Here is a 17,368-nt window from a genome sequence, read left to right as displayed (position 1 = left end):
TCATCCTAACCTCCCCCCCCCCAGCTACGCCCCTGTGTGTGTGTGGATGGTAGAGCGACAGTGAGGGAACGTGTGTATATTTCTGGAAGTGAAACGAGGCAGCAGAAAAAAAAGAGGTCTGTGATGTATTTTGTGAAACAGAAGAACAGCTAAATAAATGCAACGGCCTCCCAAGAAGAGCTCGCCTCTCTCCAGTCATTTAAGCTAAAGTGGGTTATTGAACCTGAAGCTTGTTGCTTCTGCCCTCCTCGACTACAGTCTGGGAGCCGACAGAAAAGTTCAACACACAAGATGGCCATTCCGCCCCTTTGTAGCATATTATTTCGATAACAGATGAACAGATCGCCACTGGGCTTTCAACTAAATACACAGCCACGCAAAAACTGCAGCATTTGTACAGCTCCTTATGGGTACTGCAATTAGTGAAGTGCTTTCCTCCGTGGTGAAACGATCAGCACTGCACCACGGAGGAAAGCGGCAGAAAGTCACCTGGAGATAAAGAGAGCGGGGCTGCGTTGCGTGCATGGGTTCCTTCTGCAGGTAACGAGGAGACGCTCTGGCGGCGGTCTCGGTCAGGATCCAAAAATACAATTTAAATATTTTGCACACTTATTCCACTTATTCCTAGTGTGCCACTGGTTACTGTGCCGCGTGCCAGGGGTTGCCGACCCCTCTTCTAGGTTCAGTGTTAGCAGTGTGGGAGTTGTGGTTAATAGATGCCTGTAAACACTCGGGGGACACAGTGTGTACTACATGTGGTGTTACAGATGTTAGAGGATTAGGAGGAATTATCTGTGAACAGGTAGAGAGAGAAGGATTTAAAGGTGTAATTCATGTGCAAAGCCTTGCAGCACACACACTGTTATATTAATGCAATGCTGCCCCCTGGTGCCGTACAACAAACAACAGACCTCAACCAGTTACTGTAAAATCATTATTTATTCAAACATTTTAATAGAGAAAATGTGTTTTTCTTTATTCTGGGTGGTTAAATTCTCAACTCTATACAAAAACATGTGTAAAACTGTAGGTGTAACATTTACAAATATACAGAAGGAAACTGCACCTTGCTGAGTCGGAGGACACCGTCAGTCAATATTGAAAGAGTACAAATGTGTGTTGGTGGGCAGCTACAAAAATAGAGATCGCTTTCAGGTAGATGCAAGTTTGGTATATAATAAGGGTTTAAAAGCCATCTATTTAGAAATCAAATACATTTTAAATGAACGATTTAAAACATGAAAATACGAAGAATTCTTCTTCACGCACTAAAATCTATTCACCAAACTACAATGTCTATGTTGATTTTAAACATATCCTAAGAATGTTGCATTTAAACTACATGAAACGACTGAAGCTTCATATGAAATTAAAATAAATAAACATTCATTTAAGATTGAGTTTAGTAAATAAATATGCTGACAATAAAATCAAGTAGCCTACTGGAAATGACTACTGCTTCGTGAGTGACAGCAGGGTTAATTGTTTCGCGATGGCTATATGGCTTATTCATAGTTAGGAAGGCAACTCAGTAGGTTACACAGTTCGGAGTTCAAACTAATTCAGTTAAAAAGGAAAAATCTACAATCAATATTCAATACAAATTAGTTGTCTATTAAAAACAAATGTGTCGATGTCCATTGCTAACACAAATCATCTGATTATAAACGTTACTGTTCTGTGCATAATTGAAAAGTGTTCATTCATAAACCCTCTCGTAACACACATCCATCTTTGCACTTTCTTGAACAGTAATTAGCATTTGTCCATTTCTCTGATCATTATTTGAGAAGAGAGGCCATCCAACGTGGCTGCTTCTGTTCATCAGATTATCAGGTTTATGTGGAAAACCTCTGCCCCCCTCCTCCTCCTCCTCATTTAAAAAGAGTCTCTGCGTGGAGGCAGCGTTTGATCTCTCCCTCCGCTCCCCGCTGACACCCAGTCTATTTGAGAAAGCCCTTGTAGAGGAAATGGGAGTGACTGGAAAATCTCTCGTTCTCCAAACAGAACAGCAGGTCCCTGAGATTGACGCGTGTGATTCGCTGCCGCGTCGGCCTGGAGCCCGAAGACCCCGCCCCGCCGGAGAGGGAGGGACCTGACCCGGACCCCTGGGGAGGAGAGAGAGAGAGGGGAGAGGTTCAGGTTTAGGGTGGGGGGTCAGTAATGTTTGTCTTTTTTCACAGCCCGATGAGTTGCCATGCATGCACCTTCACAGACTTGTATTTTACACTTTTAAAAGTTACAGAAACACAATATTTTGTATGAAATACGTTGAGCCACAAGGAGCAGCATGGAGTCCGAGTAGGTGCCCCGTTTAAGGCACCGTCATGTCTTCCCTGTGCACTCCTGTTTTACACTTAAAGTCCAAGGAAGTGCAGTCTAGTCCGTTATCACTATTTATTAGAACCCCAGGTAGTAGCCCTACTTCTGCAGTTGCCAAGGCAGTTTATGGAAAGAATTAGAAGGAACTCAACTAAATAGAAGCGTACTATTTGATTAATAAAATATCAACTTCATGCTGCAATAGAGTGCAATAAAACTAGCAAACCAGCAGAGAGGTTTGGCTGAAACTATCGGAACAATTGTTGAAATAGAGAGCAATTTGGTATGAATGGGAGTGTGTGTGTGTATCTGTCTGTCGATATGTGTCTACGAACTATTCAGATTAAAACTAGTCGTGTGTGTGTGTGTGTGTGTGTGTGTGTGTGTGTGTGTGTGTGTGTGTGTGTGTGTGTGTGTGTGTGTGTGTGTGTGTGTGTGTGTGTGTGTGTGTCTGTCTGTCGATATGTGTCTACAAATTATTCAGATTAAAACTTGTGTGTGTATCTGTCTGTCGATATGTGTCTACGAACTATTCAGATTAAAGCTATTCTAGTGTGTGTGTGAGTCTGTATCTGTGTCGATATGTGTCTACAAACTATTCTGATTCAAACGTACGTGTGTGTGTGTGTGTGTGTGTGTGTGTGTGTGTGTGTGTGTGTGTGTGTGTGTGTGTGTGTGTGTGTGTGTGTGTGTGTGAGAGTGAGTCTGTATCTGTGTCGATATGTGTCTACAAACTATTCTGATTCAAACGTACGTGTGTGTGTGTGTGTGTGTGTGTGTGTGTGTGTGTGTGTGTGTGTGTGTGTGTGTGTGTGTGTGTGTGTATCTGTCTGTCGATATGTGTCTATGAACTATTCAGATTAAAATGTGTACGTGTGTGTGTGTGTGTGTGTGTGTGTGTGTGTGTGTGTGTGTGTGTGTGTGTGTGTGTGTGTGTGTGTGTGTGTGTGTGTGTGTGTGAAGTCTGTTAGGGAAATGTTGGATGAAGTAGTAGTTTCTAACCTCTTTCCTGATACATGCAGTGAATCCCTATGAACCCTCTAAAGGCCCTTCTTTACAGCCTCTTTGCAGGTTAGTCAGAAAGCCCTGCGGCCATGGCCTCTGCTGCTTACAGACTAATACCATAGTGTTTTGTTAAAGTGTTATTCCCTGTTGTTAGGAACTTCCCCGCTAACCATTCAATACTACAGCAAATTGGACAGAATATAAAACTCTGCGACATCTGTTTTTCCAATAAATATTATAAAAAAGGAACAAACACAAACTCTGAATGACTGCAACCTTTATCGAAGTAGGTAAATAAAAAAAGATATTGCTCATTGTTTCCTGAATAATACCAGGCTAAAAACGGTTAAACACGTTTAAACACTAATCAGAGCAGAACCCAAAGCACGGAGTGTATAGCTTATATATATCAAAAACAACTATGGCTTGGACAACCCCATGGCTATTAAAATCTAGCACAGACCGAGGGTTGAGGTCAGAGGAGAAATCAATTAACTGAATCGATAGCAGTGATGAGCAGAGGCTCTGGGCGGCTGTTCTCCGAGAGGTAAGGTGCGTGACGTTAGGAGGGCCGTGTCATCGTGCTAAATGAGTGTGACTGGTGTGATAAGGAGAGTCGACTGACATGCTCTGCCAGAAGCAACAAGCGGCTTCATTATTTTATTTTCCGAGATATGCGAGGTGCACAGATGACTGACAGGTCTCAGTCAGTCAGCTCGTCAGAAACGCTGTCTGGCGGAGTAGATAACTGACTGTTAGTGCTAACACTAGCCGTTTCTATAACCAGTGTTTTTACATCGACAGAGCTGGTGTCTTTTTTAAAGTTTGACTCATACGTTGCCCTCCAATCAGTCTCCAGTTTATACTAATTAAGTATCATAACGAGAGGTCCTCTGCAGCGCAGCGTTGATTCTGTTAACAATGGAAATATGTTCACCAAGACCTTTTCCCCAAGGCTATGAGGATGAGCGGACGACAGTATCAAACTCTAACCGTGACGATAAACATCTTTGACGGAAAAAGACTAAAACATAGTTTATCATTTGGGTCAGGATTATTTTATTCATCATATTTTGGTAAATTAGTGAACGTTGACTCTTTCAATGGGCCAGGTGTGTACGACTAACCGCTGCGTGCACTATATTACTCACTAGTCAGGAGCAAAGCCAGATTCAAAGTCATTCAACCTGCGTTTCTCATTATAAAATAATAACAAATGGTCTGAAATAAGTTTGAATAAAATTACAACTTATTTTTTATTCGGCTAGAATAAATGACGGAAACTTAATTCAATCTGATAACTCAAACAGGGCATTTGATCCAGCACTAAAGGGTAATGACTTTGTCGACTAAATCATTTTAATTAGTTATAACTAAAACTATGAAGGATAAAATGACTCCAATGTGAAATATGTGAATAAATCTAAAGATTAAGAGTAAGATGAATATATGAAATAGCCGATAAAACTAACACTGTTGCCGGGTGAGGATGACAAAGGTTGTTAAGGAAGATGCCAAAGGTATAAGGTGACTCCATGACAGGGTCTTTGATCAGCTGTGAGCCCATCTGTATGGTACGTAGCCTTACCTCGGCTGCAGCGGAGGAGGACTGAGAGTCCAGGAGCTTCCTCTTCTTCCTCGGTCCGATGGCAGCGAGAGCCGTCAGGTTGGCCTCCCTCTGCCTCACCTGAGCCAGCTCCTGCTGCTGCATCTGGGAAACACACACAGCAACACGGATATCAAGCATACAGTGTGAGAACATACAACAGACACTCATTCCTCGTCCTCTCATCCTACCTCTTTCGCCTTCTGTTTCAGAAGCAGCTGCTCTGGGTCCTCTTGCCGAGCTCGAGACTGAAAGGCCAAAGAAAGACAGCATTGATTACTGTTGGGCAGGAGAGAGGCCAAACAGGGTCAGAGATCAGGGGGACATTGCAGCTGTTTGCCCATTAGCTAGAACTCAATGAAATACTTTCTAATTTTGCAGAATCTACATCAACTACTTGTGAGTTCAAGTTTCTAGAAAATGCACACATCCATCAATAACTATATTTAAATGTGTTAAATATGATTCATTCCTAAACAGGGTATATGCAGCAATCCCGAAGTCAAATGTAATTCCTTTTAAGACCCTCTCCATACATTTTAAGACCTCATCGCCACTTTTGAGTTTTAACCGGTTACCTTGGCGACACACTTTACCTCCCATTGACTATATACAGTATTGATTGTCCTTCCTCCTTATCTTCCAACCATTTAAACGCAAACTTGCATTTCCCCATAACGATGTTGTTTAACAACCGGCGTAAACGGAGCTTCGCGGGCTATCAAGCAGTGAGCGTGCGATGTCCTGTTCAGATGATGTCAAATCCAACGGGATGCCATAAATAAACTCCCCAGAATCACACTACACACCTACGCAATGATTACATTCAGGCAGACTGTAGAATACAACCTCTTTGGACAATTTATATACTTATTGACAACAAGCTACAAAATATACCTTGGAAAATGCCGTTCAATACTTTTTAATAGCCTTCATTTTCGCTAAATTGATTTATCAACTTTTAATACTTTTTAAGACCCCGCGGACACCCTGCTAAAGTCACATACCTAGTAGCATTTAATTTGGTGCTGTAAATGTGTCATCAGTGCCATTTAATATATCAAACAGTACATTTGTTAGAAAATGTTCCAACAGAACTGAGTTGAAATCAATCAGGGCCGACCTTTAGTAAAACTCTAAAGAATATTAACGTTCCTCTGAAGTGAATATCTTTGAGAAACCAACACATTCTATAAACACATTATATAACAGCGTTTATAACACACCTGCTATCTTTCATAAACGGGTCAAAATGTGAAAAAGTCTCAAAAGCCTTGAAATAATAAAACATGACGCTTAAAACTGCAGCCAGTCTGTTTAAACCCAGAGTGTGTTCAATGGACTGCCTGCTGCATGTAAGAGTCACTGCAACAAAGTGCATTGTGAATTTTGCATTAGATTGAATCTTGAATATTTTATTTATTCAGCTATACATTACAGAAAGGCTTTCATTAGTGACAACATAAAATCCTATCAGTTCCTTTTCTAAGGGTATTTATGTCCACTCTATTCAGACACCAGGTTTCTGAATCCACAGACAATCCCCTAACGAGTCGACACAAAGAGACACCATTACCTTTGACTACCATTGAGTGTAAATGTGTGTGAGTGGAGCTGTACCTTAGCTGCCTTCAGGAGGATCTCCCTCTCCTGCTCCTCCTTCCTCTGTTTCTCCTGCTGGTCCAGCTGCTCAAAGAACTTGAGCTGAGCACGAACATCGCTGCTCTGCTCATAACTGTCGTCCTCCTGCCGACACACGGACAAGTTACAATGTTATACTTCAGCCCAGAAACGCCTTGGAGACATTATGGGATATATGTGGACCCCAGAAAGGTATATGAGGTATCTGTGCTTTGCATGCTGAAAGGAGCAAAGTAAATACACAGGGTTTGAAATGATGTTTTAAAGTCAGCTAACACTGTGGCAGGTCACTGGCAACTCAAATCATTTGTCTGCCACTTCTGAAATGTATTTCAAATACAAGCATGGTCCATGTTTAATAAAAGAGATAATTTGCAAATATGATGTCTGTCTTGTAACCTTAATCCCTGACTATTCATACCTTTGGTTTAAAATACATTTGAGGTGGCAGATACAAATGTCATTCCTTGATCCTCGCACCAGCAATATGTGTTTACTGCAAAACCATGGGCAAAGGTGAATTTAAACTTCTATACGTCTCTTGGATAATGCTGTAAACAAACCTTTATGGAGTAGCTCTTCTGCTGGGCTACTTGGGAAACTTTCTCCAGCAGGGTCTGTAGCCGCTGCTGCGTAGCGTGGGAGACGAAGGTCACCACGTCGGCCCCCAGGTCGGTCACGCCGTACTTCCTGCCTGGAAAACAAACGGAGACATCCGGGGCTTTAGGCTCTGGATGGAGAGGAGCTGTATCGTCACTCATGTTGTAAGAGTCTCACCGATCTCCATCATCCTCCTCTGCAGGAGGGCGCAGGAGAGGAACGCCTCGTCCTTACAGGACCGCGTCACCGCTCCCACTAGACCAGAATTGGTAGCTAGGATGTTAGCGCTTTCCTCCGAGAGGTTCACTCCAGCCATCGAGGCCACATCGTTTATGTCGTCATCATCTCTGTAAACAGAAATGGAGGCGTTTCAAGAACCACGATCTGTGTTTCCTCTACATAACCTGTTACAAGGTATGCTGACAATGAGATTAAAATGGCTTTCATTTCTACATTTAGTTATTTGTACCTTTTTTTTCTACCTGTCTAATTCTATTTTAGCTAGTTGTACTTATATTGTACTCTCTTTGCTTTTTAATATCTGTTTTCAAATATAATAGTTTTTTCCACTGCACTTTATTTTACTGCCCTAAATGTTTTTTGGTATCTGGTAAAGCACTTTGAATTGCCTTGTGTTCGAAGATGCTATATAAATAAACGTGCCTTGCCTTTGCTGACTTAGTTAAAAAGAGTTCCCTACGGTATTTGTATCACCTTCGAGTGCTAATGCCAGAACTTGTTTGATTAAACTACATGTACAGCAGAGTTGATTTGAAATCAGCTTCTCTCTTCTTACTTGAACAAGCCCCCCGCCTCTCTCAGCTTGTTCCTCTGAGCGAGGGTCAGCGCTGCAGCAGAGACTTGCCTCGGAAAAGGTGAACCCTCCGTCTTCACAGGAACTAGAAAAGACACATAATTACAATAAATAGGACGAGTCACCCACGGAGCAGCACATACATGCACAGACAGATGTGTTATTAGCTTTTACTACATTGTGTTATCCTTAGCTTTCCATTAGGTGGCGTTTTTTATATGTATGTTGGATGTTTTAGGGCCTATGCCCACAAAGCGCATTTTTCTGGCAGGAAGTCAAATGTATATATGTATGAGTTTGTCACCGCTTAGTCTGACAGCCATATCGTGAGGGAGGGGGACGATAAAAGTCAGACATTTAATGTGAGCAACATCCGGTGTCCCGCCGACAAATCTGCACCAACAAACAGGACTGTTGGTCTTTGTTTGTGTCTGACAGGTTCGGCCATAAACAAGCTTTTCATGTCATCCCTACGGTGACGACACCTGCAGCGCTTTTCTGCAAAGTTGAAATACTTGAAGCGTTACAGCGCTCAACAGAAAAAGGCTCAGCGCTGGGAGAAAAGACGCAGGGCGCTGCACTTTGTCTAGAGGAGGCCGCTTTCGGTGGCGTGCGCTCGAGTCTGTCTGGATATTTTAAACTCGTCAATACTGTAAAGATGTACAATGAGAGTAATCAATAATAAACTGGTGAAAGCAAGCAGCTTTGTCTTTAAGTTATTTATTTGAAGCTTCAAAGGTACATGTCTCACAGAGTAGTCTGCAGGAGGGCACACGGGGTATAATGTGTGTGTGTGTTTTATAGAGGACTGTTGCTGTGCAGAAAGGAAAAGAGATAAGACTTTCTCCTGACTGTTATCTTACAATGCTCTCATAGGGAGAGCCGCATCCTCCAGGTACGACCTTGGCGGGAAGCTACCGTGTGATACAACAGGTCGAGTTGACCAAACAGTTTCTAAACATAATATCATCATTTGGTTTTACCATATAAAGTAATATAAGAAGTTGCCACTACAGTTCTCAATGGGATCATTTGAAAAAAGAAGCTGGTTTCATTTGTCCACTGCACATATCATGACTCTGTGTTGACCTTGAGGTCCTCACCTGGCTGCAGCTGGACGTGCTGCTGGCCCAGCATGATGCGGCCGGGGACCTGGTTCCTGTGGGCTACCATGGTGGGCGTCGGCAAGGCTACCTGAGGTCTCAACATTGTTCTCTGCTGCTGAGGCTGGATAACCTGCAAGGGTAAAGGTCCACAGGCTGATTATTTTACCATAGTTTCATGATTACTTAGTGTTGAAAATATTTGAGATGCCTCATTTGATATAAACTTTGCATATTGGAGTCGAGCTGCCCTCTGACTCATGTATTAGTTAGTTTACCAGTGAGGGGGCAGGTCCTGGTTTGCTGATGCCTGTCTGGAGCTGGGGTCTGCTGACGGGGGTCATGAGGCGGGGAGAAGGGCTGCCCAGGACCACCGAGGTGGGGACGGGGGAGGTGGAGGGGACCGTACTACAGGCTGGCACCGGGAGCTGACTCAGCCGGATGAAGGCTGCTGAGTCTGGGGTGAGTTGCCTCAAGGCTGGGAGGCTTCTCTGCAGGAGAAACACAGCACACATAAAGTGACACGTATTGTATCTCCTGTGGTCCAAGAACATACACATTACTGGAAGGGATGTCAGGGAAAATGGATTTAGAAAATAAGCTTTCTTACCTTGAGGAAAGGCACAAGGTAGGGTTGGGGGGAGGAGTTGAGCTCTTTGTACAATCTGCTGGTGAATTCCTCAGCCTCCAGTCTGCCCTCCTAGGATGAAATGAAAAGGCAGAAAGAGCTGTGAGTGAGAGCGGTCACATCTGCAGGTACAGAGGATGCTTCTTTTTGACAACACTGTTCAATCACAGCTGGTCTTGTAGCTTGTTGATTGACAATACGGAACTTTCTGTCACCGGGAGGCTTTCTATGAAACAATAAAGAAGACGTTTTGTGACGTTTTAAAGTAGTGTGTGATTTGTTGTCTTCTCCATCGTTGCAGTCAGTTTCTCCTGGTTAGGATTCCTTTCATGTTTATTGTACTGTTATTTAGCGGGAGCAGAATGATCCTCAGAGGTCTCCTAACCTTCAGTAATTAAACAGGTGAAAACACTAAGTAAAGCTTCAAGTTGTTGTTCTTTTGTCTAAGTGTTTCTCTGCTTTAGGTTTTCAAGATTCAAAGTTTTATTCTCATAACATATATATATATATATATATATATATAAAACTACGGTGTAATTATGAAAAGCTTAGATCGCAGGTTCCTCAACAGTGCCATCTAAAGATACAAAACAATATAAAAGATGTAACATAGAAATGTGGCTTGAAACTCACAGGCTCACAAAATGATAGATTTCTGTCGTTTTGTAAAAAGGGAGCACAGCTCAAAAAATATGAAACAATTACATTTATCTACTTGTGTCAATAACCTCAAACGTGAGACACATTATAGCAGTTGACAGGTAGACGTGTGTGTCCTGTGTGTGATGCTCACTCACCAGCAGGTCTTTGACCAGCTCTCTCACATTCGCTGCAGTCTCTGTGGACTGCTTCCCAGTGGAGGCCAGCTTGATCAGTGTGGACAGGAAGTTCTTACATTTCTTCACGTTCTCCATCGTCTCCTGCCCAAAACACAGAAGTGATTAACAAAATCAGGTCTCCATTGTGATTCAAAATGTGATACTTAGCTGCATGCTTCGCCATTTCTTATCAATCTGTAATTGTTTAGAGTACACCCTGACATCCAGCTCTCTCTGATCGCTCAACTCACTTTGCTCACTGATATCGGGGCAAGTTGGCTCCCAACTGACAGGCTGGCGGTCCTGGGGGTCATTCCTGTTACTGCAGCCCCAACTGAACTCTGGGAAAACAGACATCAACATCGTCACATGTTATTTAGGATGTTCAAACATTTTCAAAACCCCAGTTTCAATTCATCACAGATGAGTGTGGGTTTTAGAGTTGCTTCAAAGTTGAACCATGCATCAAACGTCAGGTCCATCAGAGGAAACAGCATTTCAGTTAGGTGCTCTTTTTCTCAAGAAATGACCTCAGTGTGTTTTTTGAAACATTAGGAAAAACTGTCAGCACTCCAGTATTATGAGTTTATCATTTTGTGATTGATTTATTTGTTGATTTGCAAATCTACTGACATGTTTCAGTGCGTGTAACAAACTCTTTGGAAGTTTAGGTCTGAACTCTTTATTAAATCCAGGAAACAAAGTTCAGGATTACCAATAACTCAAGGCAGGAAACCATCTATGCAGAAAGCACATCTTTCAGAATGAGTTTGCATCCTCTTCATTGAGTAAAAATGCACTCATAAGATCCCTCTAGTGCAGAGGTGCCCAGTACGTCGACCGCGGTCGACCGGTCGACCGCGGGGGCAATGCTGGTAGATCGCGAGTCATTCATAAAAAAAAAAAATCCAGCTCCGTTAAAATAGACAAAACAGCTTTTGATTCCTCCTCCCTTGGCCTCCCTGCCACTTAATTCAGGAGTTTACTTGATTGACAGAAAAAGCGACCTATTGCTTTCCAGTCTGTTAACCCAGAATGCAAAGCGATACAAAATCAGTCAAGTGCCGGGAGAGACAAACAACAAAATGAGTGCGGGAACGAGCAAAAAGCTAAAGACATACCACTTCCACACAGAATAGGAGGGAGAATCTTTTTTTGTGATGTCACATTCAAAGGTTATTTGCCTTATTTGTAAAGCAAGCGTCGCTCTGCCAAAGAAAGGTAACGTGGAGAGGCATTATCGGAGTGTTCACAAGGCATATGACAGCGACTTCCCTCCGAGTAGCGAGTTGAGAAAGAGAAAGGTCATGTATTATTGCTACACAAACATTATCTCTTAGTTTTAGTGTCGCCAACTCGTTTCTAACATGCAAAAAGACAAACAAATGCGTCTATGGTCGGTGTATTTTCTATCTTTCCAATCCAGAAGAGATCTCTCTCTCCCCCGTCTGTTTGCAAGGGGGCGGGGCAGTTTACACACACGCAGCTGCTACATGCAGCAACACACGGAGGAGATGGTGGAGAGAAGCGCTCCAAGGTGTGGTTACATGTTACCCGTCTTGAGGTGGACAATGCTCGTCACCAAAAGTGTTTAGCATGTAAGGGCGGTAACACGAGCAATTTGTCTAAACATTTAGCAAAAGTGCACCACATTCAGACGGAGGAATGCACCGGGTTCGACTGTCTTTCTCGTAGCTCTGTAGCCCCATCCACGAGTAACGTTTCCACGTCAGGTGTTATGTATGCTAGCAGCAACACACAGAGTTAACTAGATTATACAAACATGGGTTAATGATTAGACTTAGTAACTGAGTTATTTATTTTGTTAAAGTTTCAGCTATTCTGTTTACAGTTCTGTCATCACATTATTTAATACGATTTGTTAAAACATTGTTGTTTCTTTTGATGTGAAATATTATTTATTTAATTCAAATAAAAAGCAATGTTAATTTTGTTCACAATTTGTTCAGTTAATTTAATAATATATGTATTTTTGAATCAAGTATTCATCTTTATTGTCTTCATTGTTAGTTTCCACATGCCTAAAACAACCTCAAACTAAATCTAAAAGTTGATGGCTAAATAAGAGCGTTTGAGAAATTGTGCAAGGCACACAGCAGTAGTCCGAATAGTCGATTAATCGTTTCATTAATCTATAGATTAATCGATAATCAAATTAGTCGTTTGTTGCAGCCCTATTGTAGTTATCCCATGTAAAAATAAAACGTGTTATTCAGCAACCCTTGCAATTTGGGATTTTATTTTTGGTTGGTAGACCTCGGTGAGCTGGTCATTTCAAAAGTAGCTCACCAGCCAAAAAAGTGTGGGCACCCCTGCTCTAGTGTGACATCTACACATCAAATGGTAATATCATTATCCATAATGAAATGATTGAGCAGTAATAAGGAACTAAGTGCCAACATTACGTGTACATCTCGTGCAAGTAATGCACACATAACACTGTGCAACACGCCAAATGAAAATAATGACAACTTATTTGACAGCAACACACGGGGTTACCTGAAGGACAGGGGGTCTGTGAAGAGTGGTGGTCGCAGAGAGGGGTGTTGGGGTCGGACCCACCTGGCGGATGATGGTGCTGGGAGTCACTTGTCTGCTGATGATGGAGTTTCCAGGAGCCTGAGACAAGGCATAAAGCAAGATGTGAAACACTCAGTTTAATCAAACCAGAAAATCACTTTTATTACGTCTAAATACATAAAGCTATGTATTTTACAGCAGAATGGTGGAAAGAAAAGAAGAGTGTTTTAGCCTGTGCTGCAATGCTTCATGTCTTCTCAATCTTAGGGTCACATGAGGGAACTTTATCAGGATGTTCTCTACTGGTAGAGCTACCATTGAGGAAACTGCAAAAAGGTGTTTTCCATGTAGGCAGGGGACATTATCATATTTCATCTATCATGGCCATTAAGCTGGGTTTTTCCCACCATTGTGGCACCAAGCAAGGTGGTCATCCCCCGACAGTCCACCAGTGGCAGCTCACAAGTTTCCAAATACCAACACATGACCTCTAACATAACTATTTTGAACTTACACTGAAGCTGAACATGTTCTTTGAAGTACTGGCCTGCACATGAGGTAAGTCATATAATGCTTCCTCTTAGACTGTGATCATACCTGAACAGGAGGTACACTTGTTGGTGTGGCGGTCCGTGGTGCCATGCCTCCCTGAGCCTGGGCCTGCATCTGGGCGAGAGCCTGCTGAGGAATCATCAGCAGCTGTCCGCTCTCGCTGCGTACGAGCACCATCCCTGAACCATAAATCATAACAGTTAAGTGTTATTTAAGGAATCTGGTGTAGACACATAACCTAGTATGATTTCTCTATTGGATGTTGGTTAACCAATATACAATCATTCCATGTCTCATTTTAAGGTAATTAAACAGAGGCAAATTCATCATAGTGTATTTATATGGCCCAATATCAGGAATGTTACATTTGTCTCAGGGGTCTTTACATTTTATACAGAATATGAACACGACACGATGTGTCTTTAGACCCTCACAAGTAAAAACCCACAGTTAATGGGGAAAAATGAAAGAAACCTCAGGGAGAGCAACAGAGGAGGGATCCCTTTCCAAGGACGGACAGACGTGTAATAGAAGTTGTGTGTAAATGAAAAAGATACACCATTTACAACATAGATAGTCCAAATTCTAGAAACAAATCAATATGTCTATGTATTAGAAGATTAAGATGTATCCAGGTGGATGTCAACAATCCTCTGGGTGCCATCAAATGACAACATTAGTTTGGAGTAAATAAATGCCTGTGCATATACAGTAAAAAAGTTCTGATTTCACTCACCCGGGGGTAGCTGGATGTTATGAACGCTGGGCTGTCCCGGGGAGGTCTGCTGGAGCCTGGGGGCCAACATCTGAGGCGTGAAGGCTCGGATCAGGCCTGGACCGGGAGCTCCTGTCGTGGGGAACCGGGGAGAGCTGACGACCCCCGGAGTGACAGCCGGCGGTGGGGCTGTCTGTATTATTGTGGTGGGGGGCTCTGCCTTGATTATGTGCGAGCCTGCGCTGGATGCATTGTTTACAAGCGGGCTGTGTGAACCGATGGTACCTGTGTGACCCAATGCATTGGCCACCACAGCAGCATGGCTCGCATTATTGTTCCCATTCAAAGTTGCTCCCGACCCCGTGGTTTGCATAGGCGGCCTGACGAGGGTCACAGTGGCTCCTGTTGTTGCTGCGCTCAAAGCAGTCTGGGAGTTCATGAGCGGCGTCTGAATGACACTGTTGGACGAGGGGTGCATTGTAGCAGCACCGAGCAGCCCTTTCGAGACCCCCGGTCCACTGTTGAAAGCAGTGACAGATATCGCATTGCTGTTGTTGTTAGTAGTAGTGCCACTTGTCGCTGTCGCCCCCCCGCTTCCTGAATTGTGAGAGTCCATAGTTTGGCCATTGAAAGTATGCACTACTTTCCCCTGGTGATTGGGGAGAGAAGTTACTCCGTCACTAACAACAAGTTTTTTGCCAGGTTCGTGTCCCGAGCTGGAGTCTGTGCTGTGCGTCGGTGCATCCATAGTTGAACCATGGGGAGCTCGTTATATGATGAAACCCCCCTGCACTCCAACTTGTTTAGAAAGCAGCACAAACACTCTTGAATGTGATGGGGCAAGACTCTTTCACATGTACTGTTTTTATCAGTCAGCTCCTTCGCTTGCTTTTCGTGTTTACTCGGAGAGACAAAGAGGAAAACAACATTAGTAGTTTACAGCGTACCTGCTTTGGCAATCGTCTTGACCAAGTCCCAGCTGGACATTAGCTCGCCATGTTATTACCGGCTGCTTCGTGCCTACCACAGTGGTTGTTGTGACACAAGAACGACAGGTGTGACTCTACAGACTGTTCGGGATGACAAACCACCGCTTTATTCACCTCTGTGTGTGAAAAAGGCTCGTCTAGCATGCCAGACCCCACCGCCATCTTCACACTCCTATGAGCTTGTGAGAAGTGAGGGACTTACCGAGTGACATGCGCCTGCGCACAACGACTAAACGTCTCCGTGCGGGGATTTTCGAGAGCTGTGATTGGCTGTAAGGCATTCTAAAAGGCGGTACCAATGGCTTCAGCTGTCATTCCAGGGGATGCATGAGACGGAACAACATCGTACCGGAGACGAAAATGTTTTCATCAAATGTTACATTGCCGCCAGCGTCTTTCTGCCTTCACGATAGCTATTCTGTTTCAGAATTGCACCGTGTGACTATTGGGAGAAGGATATCGGGGTTTACGACAAGCCAACACACCTAATTTTAGCGTTTACTCACTCTCGATGCGCTGAGCAAGATGGCTGCAGTGTTTTGGCCAACAAGTGAAGTAGCTGTTGTAAAGAGGCGTTTGAGGGCGCCCCACCCTCCTCCAAGAGAGGAAATAGCCTATTGTACAGTGCTGTCAGCTGTCATGGGACTTACGCTGACGTATAGATAAATGAAATGCAAATAAAGTGTTTTTCTTTCTTTCATTTACGCGTTAAAATGTGAACGAACTAAATATTTTATAAATTACATTGGGATTCACATTTTAACGCGTAAATGACAGAATGAAAAACACGGTAAAAAGTATATAATAATTCCTTATAAGTAGGCTACTTATGTAAGACTTATAATATGTAACGAACTACTTTATACAAAATCATTTTGGGGTATTTCTGCAATATTGTATTTTTTGTGAAGATTTATACATTTATTTAACATTTTAGAGATGTTTTATAATAAGATCTCTTTTTATTCTACAACAGTACAGAATAGTTATTTTTTGTTTTTTTACATTTTGTTCATTTCAATTTAAGGTTTTACTGCCACAAAAAAAAAAAAGTTGCCTTCATTTTACATGCAGTAAAATGATGTGTATTTTATGTGTTTTTACATAGAATTCAATGTAATTTAACATTCAAGACAATTAAACAATGGAATTATCCTGTAAAAAAAACGATAATTTATCATTACATTGCATTTAGCTGACGCTTTTATCCAAAGCGACTTACAATAAGTACATTCGACCAGGAAGATACAACCTTGAAGAAAACAGAATCATATAAGTACATCAGGTTTCATAGAGCCAAACATTTCAAGTGCTACTCAACTGGCTTTAGAAAAGCCAGTCCTTTATTAGTCTTTAAGTGCTCTGTTAGCAGCTCTTTGTTAGTAATTATATCGCTCGAAGTGGAGTCGAAAGAGATGAGTTTTCAGTCTGCGCCGGAAGATGTGCAAGCTATCTGCTGTCCTGATTTCAATGGGGAGCTCATTCCACCATTTTGGAGCCAGGATAGCAAACCCACGTGTTTTTGCCGATCTCATCAAACCAATTTACAGAATAAAACCTTTTATTTATCTTTAAATAAAAGTAATTTACTGTATTTTTTATGGTATTTACACTTAATATAGAAAAACAAGAAAGGTCTGTAAAATAATACAGTACATTTCTGTGAAAAAACTTCTTTTTTTACAGTGTAGACATGTTGCAGTTATTCCTCACAGCTGTGAGGAATTTTGCATGGCAAATAAACTTGAATGGCAAATAAATTGTTAAATTGTTGGCTATACTTTTTCAGATAATAATGCAAATGTGAAACATAATAAATAAATGTAATAACAATAATAAATCATAGATTTATAATAATGAATCGGTTTATTTTTAAATGTTCTCTTTTAACAATGGATAACATTTACTCCAAACATATTGATGCAAGTCACATGGTACACATGTAAACCTTAAACAAATTGCTCATAGTTTTGTCTTAGTAATATATTCATATTCATTAGTGTAATTGTTTATGCCTTTGTGCTTGTCATGCTA

At 42.1% G+C, this 17,368-nt stretch overlaps 1 protein-coding gene across 1 annotated transcript; it reads right to left on the bottom strand.

Annotated features, from left to right (window-relative positions):
* Positions 1-920: 920 nt before the first annotated feature.
* Positions 921-17,322, bottom strand: taf4a (TAF4A RNA polymerase II, TATA box binding protein (TBP)-associated factor). Its single transcript, XM_079684927.1, has 15 exons — positions 14,367-17,322; positions 13,676-13,809; positions 13,058-13,177; positions 10,789-10,878; positions 10,517-10,639; positions 9,702-9,791; positions 9,370-9,582; positions 9,092-9,224; positions 7,971-8,073; positions 7,352-7,521; positions 7,138-7,268; positions 6,554-6,679; positions 5,125-5,181; positions 4,916-5,038; positions 921-2,108 (listed from the first exon to the last, which is right to left on the bottom strand). Exons 1-15 carry the CDS (start codon positions 15,091-15,093, stop codon positions 1,944-1,946), a joined length of 2,505 nt encoding a protein of 834 aa, XP_079541053.1. The 5' UTR covers positions 15,094-17,322; the 3' UTR covers positions 921-1,943.
* Between the last annotated feature and the right edge of the window lie 46 nt (positions 17,323-17,368).

The sequence above is a fragment of the Notothenia rossii genome (genome assembly GCF_949606895.1).
Source record: "Notothenia rossii genome assembly, chromosome: 5".
Taxonomy (NCBI): Eukaryota; Metazoa; Chordata; class Actinopteri; order Perciformes; family Nototheniidae; genus Notothenia; species Notothenia rossii.
This window is presented reverse-complemented; position numbering and strand designations above follow the sequence as displayed.

Excerpts from the sequence above, each read along its gene's own strand:
- taf4a (XM_079684927.1), bottom strand. The coding sequence starts at position 15,093 with ATGGATGCACCGACGCACAGCACAGACTCCAGCTCGGGACACGAACCT. Across the intron at positions 9,792-10,516 it reads AGCTGGTCAAAGACCTGCTG|GAGGGCAGACTGGAGGCTGA; the intron begins GTGAGTGAGCAT and ends ATTTCATCCTAG. Across the intron at positions 8,074-9,091 it reads GCACGTCCAGCTGCAGCCAG|TTCCTGTGAAGACGGAGGGT; the intron begins GTGAGGACCTCA and ends TGTCTTTTCTAG.